Source organism: Corvus brachyrhynchos, unplaced genomic scaffold (assembly GCF_000691975.1).
Source record: "Corvus brachyrhynchos isolate BGI_N302 unplaced genomic scaffold, ASM69197v1 scaffold175, whole genome shotgun sequence".
NCBI lineage: Eukaryota > Metazoa > Chordata > Aves > Passeriformes > Corvidae > Corvus > Corvus brachyrhynchos.
In genome coordinates this window covers 997262-1012301 of record NW_008238448.1, presented here as the reverse complement: position 1 = coordinate 1012301, position 15040 = coordinate 997262, and the positions used below count along the sequence as shown (strand labels likewise).

Below are 15040 nucleotides of genomic sequence, written 5' to 3'. Positions count from 1 at the left end.
CGGGAACGGGTCGGTGTCGCTCCGAGCGGAGGTGCCGGGCTGCGTTCACACCGCGCTGCTCTGCAGGGGCCTCATCCAGGTACGGTACTCGGAGAGCCGGGCCGAGGAGCAGCCCCACCCGCCGTGGGCAGCCCGCCTCGGAGGGGAGAACCAGCCCCCCAAAACTCAGCTCCGTCCCCGGAGCTGCCCGGCCACTGCAGGGTTGGTTGGCGTCGCCGGTGCAGCAGCCGGGCTTCGTTTGGTGGCTGAAGTGTCCTCAGTCGCACATAAGGCCGAGGATACAAATGGAAGTTTTGCAGTATGTGAGATTGTGGTTTTGACACGCAGCCAAGGTGCTGACACCAGATACCTGCAATACCCTCACAGCATGTAAGTCATGCTTACCTACAGTGATACCTCAAAAGAATGAAAAGTTAAACCCACCGTCCTAAAGTTTGGCTTGTTGATGCAATAAGTTTAGGGATTTCAGGCGATTAAAAAGCCCTTTTAAAACTTGCAGAGAATATCAGAACAGTGGAGAACATATACACCCATTCTGCCTAAATATATTCTCATATATTCTGAAACACAAGAACAGACGTTAAATTTAAAGGACAAGCTCCTGTCGTAACACTTCGAAGAAGCTTTTCTGCTTCTGTTTATGCTTGCTTATATTACGTTTTTAAGTTTATAAAAAGGCAGCAACCACTTTCTTGTACAAATTTTCAAAACTGCAGTTGCAGATTGATAGCAAAGTATTCTGATACTAGCATAAGGTGCTTGTGACTCAGACCTGACAAGAAACGTGGCATTAACTGCGTCATTGTTGAAATAAGATGCCTTTTTAAAAGGAAACGAAGAAAATGGAACACGTACCTGGAACAAGGAAAAGAAACAAAACACAGTGAAGTTAACAAAGTCATCTATAAAGGTGATACATACAGTTCTGTGCTGGAAAATGTAAAGTACTGTTGTATGCTGTGAGTATGTCATATTATCCCTCCTTTATTGTGGGCCCAATGGTGTGGTTTTTGCACATAATTTATTTTAAAAACACATTGTGGATGCATGCATTTTGTATTTTCTATTTCTCAGTTTTTATCCTTCAGCTTATTATACTCTGATTAAAGTTAGAGAGGTAAAAGGAGAAAGTGACACCCTTTGGTCAGGATAATTTTAGCATTTTCTGTGTTGGCACAGGTTGGGAATCCCAGCACTAATAATAGATTCCAAAGAGTGTCATTGCCAGATACAAAGCATCAACATTGGAAAAGAAACACGTTACGAAGGGGTAGGCAGAGCTATGATGATCTCTTGTTTTAACGTCTGTGTGCTCAGTGATGTGACATCTTGGACATAGAGAATTAAGGTTTCGGAAGGGCTTTTGTATAGTTTTCAAATGTGCAGGGGCCAGGGAGACTTTATGTGGAGGATCGGTTAAGGGAACTGTGCCGGTTTCTCTGATGCAAAAGTGCACAAGGTAAACTGAACATCTGGGATGTTTGGCTGTTCTGGGAGGTGCTGTGCAAGAAGTGTGAATAATCATCCAGGAGAAACTGTGACCGATGCACTGACTCAGGCGTGCAAGACAATGATGTAATGAAAGACTCACATTTAACTACTCACACTAAGTACACTTAGGAAGTGAGAAGGTGTGATTGCTAATTTAGCTGCATGGCTGCACACTGACTTGCAGTTTAGCAGTATATTTGGAAATGAGGATGATGAACTCTAACGTGCCTGGGCAGAATCCCAAGTCTGCACAGAAGCATGAGAGGTTAGTCAGCCGGCTGGGCAGCAGTGGATGTGGCTAATATCGATGATGGTTGGTTGTGGTCACTTACATGTTTACTTGAATACAAGTAAGAACTTGCTCCAAACACGTGCTGGTACGGCCGGGTATGAACCTGCTGTGGACTGGAAGCTGTTGCTAAATTGGTGGTGTTACTGTCGAGGTGCTGAGTTAACCAAAATGGTTCACTAGTCTGGTTGCTTGACCTCTGGACTGGACCCAGCTGGTGGCTGGCTAGTTCCAAGCTCAGAATGAGATAACTGTTTCTATGTATAGATGTGTACAGGTAACTCAAGGCCATCTTAATTAAACCCGTTCTTACTCACTTTAGCAAAGCTCAGTTTACAGAAAGAAGCATTCACACAAATTTGCACCAGGATAACTAAATAACTTTAAAATCACATTTTTATTTAAAAGATAGAATGGAGGCCATACAAAAACAGGGGAGCAACCTTAGCAGATTTGAAACCTATTCCAGATGGTGTTAGATGTATTCAATCCTTGTCACCAAAGGTGTTGCATTCTGCGAAGCAGCAAGCCTGAGTTGTTTGGAGGGAGTCAGTGACATCATTCGTTATTGCAGTTCGAGGCTTCGTGCTCCAGAGGAGGGCTCAGCTGTTTGTCCTGAGGGTTATTCACTGCGGTGAATGTGGCCAAAGGTTTTCAAGTGCAGCTGCCTAAAATCATACTCCTATTTTTACAAAAGCATGCACACTGCTGTAATTGTAGAGGCATGGAGCACTGGTTGCTCCATTTTTTCAGAGTTCATTATCTCTGGAAATCAGCCCTTTTTGGTGTTGTGTCAAGTATAGAAGATTTATTATAGATGCCTAAATACAAGTTTTGATCTTAGATATTTTTTTCATTTGCTCCTTTTGCTCTTTGCAATGGAATATAGGATCTTTATTCATCTTACAGAAGATGTCACCAGATCAGTAATGCAACTTGTAATCAAAAGTGGAGATTGGTCTGAAAAGCTGTACCAGGAAATAGGAGAACAAAGCTAGTGGGAACAAAATCATTCTGGATAGCAGGACCCCTGTGTTCACCTGGTGAAGTCTACATGCCGTTTTTCTGTGTGATTTGAAATGGCAAATAGCACTGCATCCTTTGCTTCTGTATCTGTGAGATTTTCAATGGATTAGCACCCAAAAGGGAAATTTAAAGCAAAATTTGGAAGGCCCTACTCCTGCAATGTAGCTTAGTGGGCATCTCACAAATGAGGGGAAGGAGGGCAGCAGGGGTAAGCTGATGAATATTAAGCCTTCAGAATGTGGCTTAGATTGCAAGAGTAGGCTGCAAGCAATTTATCACTGTGTGGTTCATTTCAAATTTAGGTCGACACACAAACTGTTTTTGCACAGGGATGCTGTAGCTGATTGCGTGTCTGTAGCCTTACTTTAATCTGCTGTGCAGGCCATACACTTGAAAAACATCTCTCTGATGCTGAGGGTTCATTACTCATCTCTCTGGATCCTCTTAGCATTTGTTCTAGAGATATCTTTACTCTGGCTCATAAAATATACATTGGAGAAACACATCTTCCTGAATGCACGAAATGCATGTGTCTCAAAAAATGCTCTTGGGGAAGACCCTTGAGTTTCCTACTAAAGTATTATTTTCTTTCATATTCAATCAATGTAGTTCAAATGCTGGATTATCTATGATAAAAGCTCTAGGGCCAGGAGATTGCATCAGATTATGTGTTTGACTTGATTGTTTTAATAACATTTCATTAAGACACTGTAGCTCGTACTATCATTTAAATGTAAAATTAAGAAAACACATGAGAAATACACATAAAGAAGGGTAATAGTCACTTGAATAAAGTTAGTGCAAAGCTTCATTTTGAATGCAGACATTTTACAAACTTGCAGTGAATCTGTTCCTAACCCTGCAGCTCTGGAAAAAGATTTGCCAAAACCATTTTGTCTGAAGATTCTGCTTTTGACCACTGTTCTGATAAGCCATATGTACCCACAGGTAACTTGTATATTAAGTCTGTGTGCTGGAAATAGGCATCCTCTACCATTTACTGTCCAAGTTCTGCACTGTGGCATTTCTTGTTGGCAGGTGACTCCTGTAAATTTTCAGTTCTGATGAATATGGCTGTTGTAGCTGGATTTTCTCATATGCCAGCCATTTGCATTCATACATAAGGCTATTTTGTCTTATTAGCTGTCACTTAGATTTGCATAGACCATTACGAGAGGTCTGCAAGTGTGATGCTGATATAGGGGCTGGGTAACACTGCATTTTCTGGCCTGATAGACAAGGGCATGCACTTGACAGAGAAGCTCACAGTGATCTTGGTCATACTCAGATATTAAAATTTATTAGAAGTTTATATACCCCAACTGGTAGTTCTGTGTTTCTGGAAAGTAGTGTGCTTTTCTGTAGCTTGTTCTGCATTTGTATAAAATACTCTGTTGTTTATTTTCTGACACTTCATCACAACTTAGATTTTTTGGAGCAAGCCAGGTAACAATTCCATTGGGTATCCTATGGTTCTATTCAGGTTAGATGGCATTCATTGATGATGGAATAGTTGATTATTATATTATTTTCCACTGAAATATAGGTGCTCTGCTGAACTGTGAGAACATATGTGGAAACGTTCAAAAGCCTTAGTAAAACTTTGCGTAAGTATTAAAAGGCACTTAAGTTTTTCTTTCAAAAGCTTGTGATATTAAAAGAGAGAAAAGTTACAGCGGTCTGTTAAATACATCACAGTATTCAAATAATATTATGCAGTGGGTATTAGTATCTTAACTCTTTAGTCATATTTGGCCTAGTGTTCAGTTGTGACACATCTTGAACATTGACAGTGACATTCAGTTTACTGCTTTCTGAGAGCAGCTACTGACAATTAGTTACTTTAGGAGGAACTTCCAAAACTCACGTTCCAAGAATACAATCCATTTGTCACTACTGTTAGTTCAGCCTGACTTCAAGCTGTGAAAATTGTGTAAGTGTCCTGACTGCTATCACTTGTGATGTCAAGGAGCACATGGGTATAGATAAGTATATATTAAGTATATATTAACTATTTTGCTTCCAGTCTGAAGTTGGGCACAGCAGAATCAATAAACCGTAAATTGTGAAACATCACTTGCAAATTTTATTTTGGTAATCTGTTGCACCATCAGAATTTTCTTACAGTGTACATGATAAAATACCAGCAGAATTAATTTATGAGAGAAGAGCATGCAAGGTGACTTCAAATTAGACCATAACAAAAGCAGGGTAAGGCAAAGGAATCTGGTTTTTGTTCTCTTTATTACATTTCATTTCATTATATGCAGATCTTCCCCCCGTGTACAGCTGACTCCGTCTGGTGTAATTCAGGTGTTTGTGCCATGCCCCTCAGAACTCCTGGAGTGTGGGGGCCTGGAGGTATCCCTTCATTGGGCCAGGGTGTGCCTGGCACCACTCGCTCACTTGGGCTTGGAGCCTTACGTCTCATGTGTTCATGTCTCATCCATTTCCTCCTTAACAGGAGAAGCTCTTATCAGAGCGTAGCTTTTCAATATCCCCTTAAAATCATTGCAAGGACAAGCTTCCATCTGGCCTTCATTGTAGTGCTGCCAGTGCTTTTGAAGTCCCGCTGATGTCCTGTTATCCGACCGGGAAACTGCTTCCTTTTGATGATCTGTAGCAGGGCTTTTTACCTAATCTCAGCAGGTGGTTTGCTGCTTGCTTACAGCGTTGAGGTTGGGAGCAGGGAACAAACAGGCAGGCAGCTTGAGTGCTTCAGATTTTTCCCCAAATTGCAGGGAGCAGGAAAATGCAAGGCTGTTATGTTTGGTGGGATCTAAAAATAGCCGTAGTTGACTCCACCCCTCTATGAATTGCTTCCAGAAACACATTGAGCTGTTGAGCTATTGAATGTGAAGTGTATTTAATGGATGTGCAGCCTATTTCCTACCATCTTTCAGTTTCTCCTTGTGCCTTTAAGAGTTTTAAATTTGTGGGGTTTTGCATGCACTTTTTGAACTAAGCTTTTAATTTTGATGTGAAATGATTTCACGTGGGATGAAATTCTGTTTCAGAGAAATCCAAACAATTTGACTTACAGGGGTACATCTTCCGGCACTCAGAACAGTTGTATTTAATAATGAGAAAGTCAATAACCTCAGAAGTGTATTGGAGAAGTAATTCTGCTTTCTTAGAGGACTTTGCTGTGGTCACGCGTTTCTCCTGAATCTTGAGAATTGTCTTAAAAGCATTGCTTGAACGTTGCCACGACTGATTGTATAACAATCAACATTTGTCATGGTTAATATGACTGACCAGTTATTAGCACTTAACAGCTTTTCTGTGTGATATATGAGCTGTCTTACTGGTTATGTAGCAATGATATCAGTAAGCTGTTAAGTTTTACATGAAGGTACACGGAACTAACTGTGAGCTTTCCATCTGAAAGGGCGGATGCCTGTGAGTCAGAAGGGCTAATTAGCACCTTCTATGACACCTATTTTAGCAGTCAGTGCATTTCTTGAAGTTTGAAGGCTTTAGACTAGAAAAGGAAGCTCCTTCAGGAAGAAGGATCTTCAGTACGTTCTGAGATTTAAACATGCCACTCTGTAAATGCCTGTAAGAGCCCGTTTGGCAATGATTTCTGCCTCTGGTAAAATATTCCTACATTTCTGCTCCTAGACAACCGGTTTTGTGTTTTCCAGAAGTCAGGACTTTGTTCATTGACATCTCTGTATCTGTGCTGTTGTGGGAGAAATGGTGAAGGTTTCTTTGTGCATCTTTGCCGAGACACTGATGTCGATTTTTGACCGTTAACCAAATGGCTTTACAGTCTGCTGTTGATAGTGCATTTGCAACTTTCATCTCTCACCTTTTGTAAAATATTTCACACATACAAATGGCAATTACTGAAATTTAACTTGCACATTTTTCAAAGCATAATGTGAAATAAAACAGTATGTGATGTTTAATACGAATATGTATGTATATGTAAAAATATATAAGATGGTGTATAATGTTAAAGCAAGACCGTTGTAAAGTACATATTGGGGGGTTTCACAGTCTCTGACATTCAATGCTTGCCTTTCATTATCTCAGTACAATGATCTCAGTGGAGTTTCTTTCATGAGCCTAAATTTTGCATATTAATATGCTTTTCTTAGCCTTAAATTTTGCATCTTAATAAATGTCTGAGATATATTCCCCAAAAGTAATGGTATGAATGTCTTAAAATTCAGTAATAGTTCTGGTAAGCTCACGATGACTTAACTTTTAGAGTATACACTGTATTATCATTACAGAGGTCACAGTTTCACTAAGGTGACAAGACTTTTCCTTTTTGACTCTTCCCATGTAGTAAGAAATTTGATTGATAGAGCATAGCATGTAGAGGCAAGGTGACACCTTTTCCTCTGTATGAGCCCAAGGAATGATGTTTGTATTACTGTAGGACTCCAGAAGGGACTGCGCTGCTGAGGAGAGTCACTTAGATGTTACGATTTTGCTCTGCTATAATAGGTTTATGTGTATATTACAAAGCCTGACCCTGTTAGGTGCAAAATAAATATGAGGTATGAGACAATTTTTTTCAGAAGATTTCAAATCCATAATGTATTTACTATCTCTACTGACTCTTAAAATGGGGATAAAAATTAAGTTCCAGCAAGTAGGAAAAAAAAAAAAAGCTGGTCAGATTTTCTTCGGTGTGAATTTGGATATTCAGGGCGGGTAGTTCAGTGTGTTGGTACTGTTGGAACACTGCTATCAAAGCAAACCTTAACGCAGCTCCCCTCCCTCTGAGCCGGGGTTGAGTCATGCAGGCCAGAAGAGACTGGCCTTTGTTTCGGGGCAGCAGCTCAGCCGGGCAGCGGCGGCAGAGGGGGGCACTGTGCCTTCCTGCTCTCTGACACAGGATGGGCACTGTGCCTTCCTGCACTCCGACATGGGATGGGGCACTGTGCCTTCCTGCACTCTGACACGGGATGGGCACTGTGCCTTCCTGCTCTCTGACACAGGATGGGCACTGTGCCTTCCTGCACTCCGACATGGGATGGGGCACTGTGCCTTCCTGCACTCTGACACGGGATAGGGCACTGTGCCTTCCTGCACACTGACATGGGATGGGGCACTGTGCCTTCCTGCACTCCGACATGGGATGGGCACTGTGCCTTCCTGCACTCTGACACGGGATGGTCACTGTGCCTTCCTGCACACTGACATGGGGTGGGCACTGTGCCTTCCTGCACACTGACATGGGATGGGGCACTGTGCCTTCCTGCACTCTGACACGGGATGGGCACTGTGCCTTCCTGCACTCTGACATGGGATGGGCACTGTGCCTTCCTGCACACTGACATGGGATGGGGCACTGTGCCTTCCTGCACTCCGAAATGGGATGGGCACTGTGCTCTTCTGCTGCCTCTGTGGGAGGTGCAAGGCCATGGGGTGTCAGGTTCTTTAACCTGGGTCAGGGACATTGCAACCCGCCATAAGGTAACAAATACAGCATGAAGCCAGAAAGGCTGAGGATGTAGCTTAGACCAACCGTGCCTTCTATTCTTCCTAGGTAGTGTGGTTAAAGGGAGAAGGGCACATTTGGTGTAAATGCAGTACTATTCTCAAAAGTAGTCATTTAGTTTTATACCAAAACCAAAATCACGTTGCTTCTCATTCTTCTCTTTTTCCATCCCTCCACATAAAACAATTTTGTTTATCCTTACCACAGCAAGACTAGCTGACAAGAAACAAGTGGAGTATTTGCAATAACTTTAAACTAGAGATTTGTTCACTGCTGTCCCTAGAGGCCTAAAATGCTGTTTCTTTGCCTCTTAAAATCCTATTAGTCTTACTTTCTCCATAATTATGAGGGTGATCATGTTTCTGTTCCTCTCATTAAGTCAGAAGCTCTCTTGATTTATTGGTTAATTTCCAGACTGTAAAAACAAATCCTGCTGCTTCTAGTTTGAGTGATTATAGCAGAAAGGGTTTTGACCTATATAAATAAAGCCAAATATTACTAAAGCTTTGCTTTCACGTGAAATTTCAAAGGTGACAAGGAGTATCAGGACTAAGATGGATTTTGCATTTGCAGACTGACTGAAATAAGAAGTGTTCATCTAATGGACATTGTGATTCTTTTTATGTAGTAACACTATTAATAAATCTTGTAATTTTCTTTTTGTTGGTCTGTTACTAGGATCCATACTACAGATTTAATGATGTGATGTACAGATGGATCTCACTAGATAACTGGACTTACAGCAGGACGTTCAAAACTCCTTTTGACGTCAGGTAGGCAGTAAAGATATGTCTAAAATAGTTCTGTGCCATCTTTCATGGAGAATTGCAAGTTAATCCATCAGCTCAAAATCTGCTTAATACTTTTGTATCTGATAAAACAAATTATGCAATCATGTGCAGCTGCAAATCTGTTGCTACAGAACACTTCAATTGTTGCTTTTTCCTTTTTTTAAAAATGGATTGTTAAAATTTACTTATGAATTGTCAACTGAGAAAAGATAATTCTTAGGGTAATTGAAAGCTATCCCATCTAATATCTGGTGGGTATGTGAACGTGTTATATATGGTGCGGTGTTCTTGAACATGCTGACTTGAGCTACTTCAGCTGTCATCTTAATTTGAGCATTTAAAGATACAATGTAGCTACACTGAGTCAAATGTTTTTGCAGGTAGCTGAGGCAACTGCTGGTACAATAGCGATACACATTTTTATATTGTCTGTTTCTTGTGTGTCCTTAACTTTCCACATATATGTTTTCTTCCGTAGAAAGTGGCAGAAAGTGAATTTGGTTTTCGAGGGAGTAGATACAGTAGCACAGATCCTGCTCAACAATGTCACAGTTGGGAGAACAGACAACATGTTCAACAGATATGTAAGTAATGTGTTTATTTCTGAAGGTGCTTCTGTTTTTTCTTCAAAGCTCTGTTGTTCTGAGCATTTTCAGTGCATTCAAGTACCCATAAAAGTAGGTGGTTGGATGCAGAAAGTGTTGACCTGAGGACTGCGTGTGTTATCAGGTAAATGTTAAAAAGAGAAGTGTACTTCCATTTTCACGAGCTACAGTGTCATATCTAGAAGTGAATGTGCCTTGTCCTAAATGAGAGGACCAATGCAAGAGGATCAGTTCAGCTAATAATACATCTTGCTTCTTGGGATGTGTCCCAGCTCCAAGAAAACGTAAGCTTAAATCTGTTTTATTAGCTGTAAATCTGCTTACTAATTGGTATTAGAATGGTTTACATGTGAATACTGCAATGAAAATGCACATATTGTAAAGCCTTTGTGTTTTCATGCTTTTGGTTTTTAAAGAGGGTGGTTTATGTTTAATATTGCACGTTGGATAACATTGTCTTGCATTTTTGAGCTTCGCTTGTGTCAGCATGAGAGTACTCATTATGGAATGATCCTGAGAGTAGCAAATCATTCCAACTAATTTTATAGCTCTTAAAATACAAAATTATTCTGGTATTAACATAAGGAGAAATGCTTGCTTTTATCTGAAAAGGATCAAAAAACCTGAAGAGTTAAAGGAAGAATAATAGTGGAATAACTAAATTACAAATGAAATCTGGCATCTCCACATCTCAGCATTTACCATTCCAGCAGGTTTTATTGCAGAGGCTCTGGACTAAGAGCTAGATTCTGCCACCTGGGTCTGTGTGACCTAGGACAAGCCACTTAGTTTCTCTTTGACTTAGTTTTACCATCAGTGAAATCAAACATTTCATGGAGGTTTTATGAAATTGTCATTGTTTACTATTTGGAGAGTATCTAAAAGTTTGTCAGTAGCAGGCTCTGTAAATTTAGGAAGTGGTATTATTTTGTCCATATTTCTGCAACTTCATTTTGTGTCAGATTGTAACAATTCATGAAATGGCCTTCACTGTAAAATCAGAGTGTACTGCATTAAATTGAGTCCGCGGTTACTGTGACCCAGACTTCTGCCTTGTTCACCCGTTCCACATGGCAGCATCTGCAGAAAGGACCCTCTGAAGGCTCTGGATTGGGGAACGCTATTTGCTTTATAATTTCCTGCAGTATGCTACAGAAATAAGGGATGCTAGCTGGGGTGCTTCCAAATTAGAAAAAATTGCTTTTCTCCTTGGCTTTTCACAAATGAGCACTCTGAGGAATAAATGGGTATTAGCCATTGGAACCATATTGTCTTGATAGCACAGGATAGTTCTGAAATGGAACATTTCTCCTTTTATCCAGCCATGTTGAAGATGATTTTGTGACCTGGTGAGGAAGCCCCCAAATGCTTCATTTGGTGCTGGCATAGAAGTGTGTCTGTACATTTGGGAGGTGAGAATGCAGCTCATTTCATTTTGGGGAATGAAATACAGCTTTGCAGCGTTCATGGACAAGGCAGCTCAGTGCCTTGTGGTAGATGAGCTGGCAGCACAGTGTGAGCTGGAAACTCTCCTGTATGGAGCAGCTTTCTGAGTTGGAATAAGGTGTCTTCCCAAAGATGCAGATGAGTTCTGGATGGGGAAGGAGGGTAAAGATTCTCTTGCTGTCCTTGTCTTTCAAGCACTTCTGTGTCCAAGCAGAGCACTGCAGCCTGCAGTGAGGGCTCGGTGTGAGGAAAGTGGTTTGCCTAGAAACATCTCCTTGTATCTAGAACATTCCTGTGTATTTTCTTTTTTTCAGTTTATGAGATAGCTTTTCTCTTCCTTCAAAACTGGAGCACGCTGAGACAGTATTTCAAAAGCCTTTGAATAATATATGTATGGTATTAAAATCCCAATGTAATAGAGATTATAAATCTCATATATAAATGTCAACATGTAATGGTTTTGTTCTGTGTTTTGTCCTAGAGCTTTGATATTACCAGTGTGATCCAGGAGGTCAATTTTGTTGAAGTCCGTTTCTTGTCAGCCGTTTCATATGCAGCAGAGCAGAGCAGATGTCACAAAGCACACAGCATTCCCCCGGCGTGCCCTCCACCTGTGCAGAAAGGAGAGTGCCACGTTAATTTCATCAGAAAGGTAGGGGCAGAATTGTCTGTCTCTGGCTTCAGGCTGGGAAAGAGGAATGCTTCACAAGCTGTCCTTATGGTTGTATTCTGAAATCTGCAATGTAGTTTTATAAGTAGGGCATATTTTTCATTGCAGCTTCCTTCTCCCGTCCCCCTTAGAAACCTGTAATCTTGTATGTTGACAATACAAGAGGCATAAGAAGGCCAGGCTTCATATCTAAGTGATAAGAATGTTTAAAAGGCTATTTTCATGAAAGGGTCAGCAAGGAGACTTTCAGCTAAGAGGACAGGATAGCAGTGGGAAATGTGTAATCATTACATTTTGATCCACTGGGTGGGTTTAGCAATGTATGCTGACAATAGAGTTCACTGTTGCAAATACCAGCGTGTATTGCCAAGGCTGTAAAAATCTCATCCAAGCAGCTTTGTGAGTGTTTGCTGTTGCTCATGTGCTGTGCTATTTATACTGGGCAGCTCTGGCATGTCCCAAGAAGTGTTATGTAACACGGGACCTGTTCTCATCTTAGTAAAGTACTTGTAAGTACATATTCAGTGAAAACAACAATGTAATATAAATGAATGAAGCTCAGAAATTTTAAGATGTGGCTTCTTTGCTGTTAAAACTTAACTAAAGGCAGACTATCATTTGAGTAGCATCTCATGTATTTCTGATAGCTTTGCAGCAGATAGAGGCAATGTCCAGATGATCTTGTCTTCTAATTTCTGGTTTTGGGTGGTTTTGCACGTTTGTCTCCACTTAAAATGCCTTTCTTGTTAATTATTTTCAAACTTTCTAATAAAGTCGTTCTGGAGTCTCCTCAAAAAATGACTAGGATCCTGTTAATTTAAACCTGGATATAATTTTCTTTAAAATTTGTTAATGTAAACATGGACTCCTTGTTGTCCTGGAAAGATCCTTTAGGGTTAAGATGCTGTCTTTATTTCTAGTTGCTGCTACTTTTATTTTCTGTACATTTTAGAAAGTTTATTAATTCTTCTGAGTCTAATGTGCTTCTTAGAAATCAGTGCGAGGAGAGGCTTGGAAGTAATAATGCACTTACACAGCTGTAGTCTTATTTATAGAGCAAAAGTGGCCTGGAATGATTTTATGCTTCACTGCACTGTACCTTTAAATTTGTAAGAAAATACCCTAATGTTTTTTCCTCAAATGAGTTGTTTGAGTGTACTTGGAAGCTGCTCCAGAAATTTCCAGAAACATTTTGAGTTCGAAGTATATGGCAACAACAGCAGCTATCACGTTTAAAAGTAAATAAACTAGGACATTGCTATAAGCTGGATGCTTTCCATCTGAAAGTAATGGAGAGCTGTTTACACAGTTCAGGTGCAGTATTAAGTGCAGTAAACTTAACTAAATCTAAATAGGAGTTTGTGGCAGAACAGAAACCTGTCGCTGCTGATGTACTCCAGTGATCCAGGCATATTGTTCTTATGAGATACTGTTTCTGATAGCAGTCTCTGTAGTATTGTAGTGAAACCTGCCAATCTGTCAGTGATTCATTTGTTTATTTTTTATAAAGGGAAAATGACTTTCAATCGGACATGTTTTCTAAGAATATGTTGTTCCTGGTTTTCCCTTTGAAATAGGTGCAGTGTTTGCTTCCTGGAAGGCTCTTTTGCAATTTGATAGACAGGGAGGCTGACTGGCAACACAAGGGATGGGCCAGGCTTGTGCAATGTGGTTTGCCCAAATTAGTATGCCTTGGCTGTAAGTTATTAGTCTCTAAATTTAGAACTGTGTGTCACTGTACACTGTACATTGTATTTGCTTTGGGGGCTGGAGCTGTGTGAAACTTGGAGGGCAGATGAATAGATGTTGTCAAGGGATTTGTTAAGTAGAGGTCTGACCAGGTTTGAAAACAGCTAAATGGAAATTAGTGTACGTACTTCTCTGCCTGACCAGCATTTTATAATTCTGACAGTTATTCTGATGTTAGTACCAGAACTAAGCTACTTCTCAACCATGTTTTTGTTCCCTTTGTTTTTGTATAAGAGAACCATAAAAAGGGGAGAAACAGTGAACATGACTGAACTACACAAATGCACCAGACATACCCATTTCTTTCCTTGTATTAATCTGTGGTGTTTAAACCAAAAATAGGAGATAAACTATTTCATATATGATTTTTAATTTTATACTTTTCTTCTAAAATACTGTAACATTTTTAACTCAGTTTTCTGCTCAGTTTGTCTTTTAGGTGTACAATTAAATACTGACATTACAAACTAAGATAATTCATAGCTGAATTGAGAATATTCTCCTGGATTATTTTTTGGATCTTTACTGTTTGGGGTTTTGTTGGCATTTTTTTTAAGTGGTATGCTAAGTGTTGTTTTGCTCTTTCAGTAGTACAAAATTTCTCTGTACCTTTGATGTTTAATACAAAATTTATTTTTTTTAATATAATACAGGTAGTACCAGCAGAGTTCTAGTTGAGAAATAAGAAGAAAATACTGTAAGCTCTTTGGGTTTATGAAAACTGGAAAAATTCTTTCAGTGCACATCAATATTTTATTCCCAGATAGCAAATGTCTTTTATTTCTGGTACAGCATCAATGTCTGTGTGAAAAACAGGCAATTGTAACATAATAATTTTGTTTTCCAGGAGCAGTGTTCATTTAGTTGGGATTGGGGCCCTTCTTTTCCCACTCAAGGAATCTGGAAAGATGTTAGGATTGAGGCCTATAACCATTATCACCTGATTTACTTTTCTTTAACTCCTTTCTTTGGTAAGTCTCTTTCACTTCTTCTTTTTATTGTTGTTTCACCTTTGGAATACAAACCATTTTATTGTTAAGCCAATTAACTATCAGTTTAGGAAATGTTCTATGGGGTTTTTTATGACTTTGTGTGTAGTTCTTTCCACAGCACACCTTTTTTAGGCATTGAAACAGTACTTCAGTACAAGCAATAGCTATTAAAAGTGTTAGAATTCAGAATCTTTTTTTGCTTAAAGTACCCGAATAACTGCAGAAATAAATGTAGTATAATTGAGATTAGTACCTGTTCTCTGGTTTTTAAAAATTTCGTTTATATTGGCATGTGTTTTGACCAAGACTCCCTGTAAATATGTCTCACTTTCATTTAAAACAAAGGCTAAGCTGCTATGGGAATTTGGTTTTGTGTTGGAAAGACAAATGCACGGTGAATAGAGTTTGAAGAGTGCTGAGTTTTCAGGACACAACATGAAGTCTGAGAGAGAAAAGCAGTCGTGCTATGCAAGGATAATTGTTAAAGCTGCAACTGGAGAGGATAACCTCCTGCATTCCT

The 15040-nt window shown here is 39.9% G+C and overlaps 1 protein-coding gene across 1 annotated transcript in view; it reads left to right on the top strand.

Moving 5' to 3' along the window:
* The first annotated feature begins 6 nt into the window (after nucleotides 1–6).
* Nucleotides 7–15040, top strand: part of MANBA (mannosidase beta) — a 46385-nt gene continuing 31351 nt past the window's right edge. The window contains exons 1-5 of the mRNA XM_008635669.2: nucleotides 7–79; nucleotides 8946–9040; nucleotides 9537–9642; nucleotides 11591–11761; nucleotides 14376–14499. Of these exons, the coding sequence (XP_008633891.2) occupies nucleotides 8973–9040; nucleotides 9537–9642; nucleotides 11591–11761; nucleotides 14376–14499 (469 nt within the window). The 5' untranslated portion in view covers nucleotides 7–79; nucleotides 8946–8972. The remainder of the gene's footprint in view (nucleotides 80–8945; nucleotides 9041–9536; nucleotides 9643–11590; nucleotides 11762–14375; nucleotides 14500–15040) is intronic.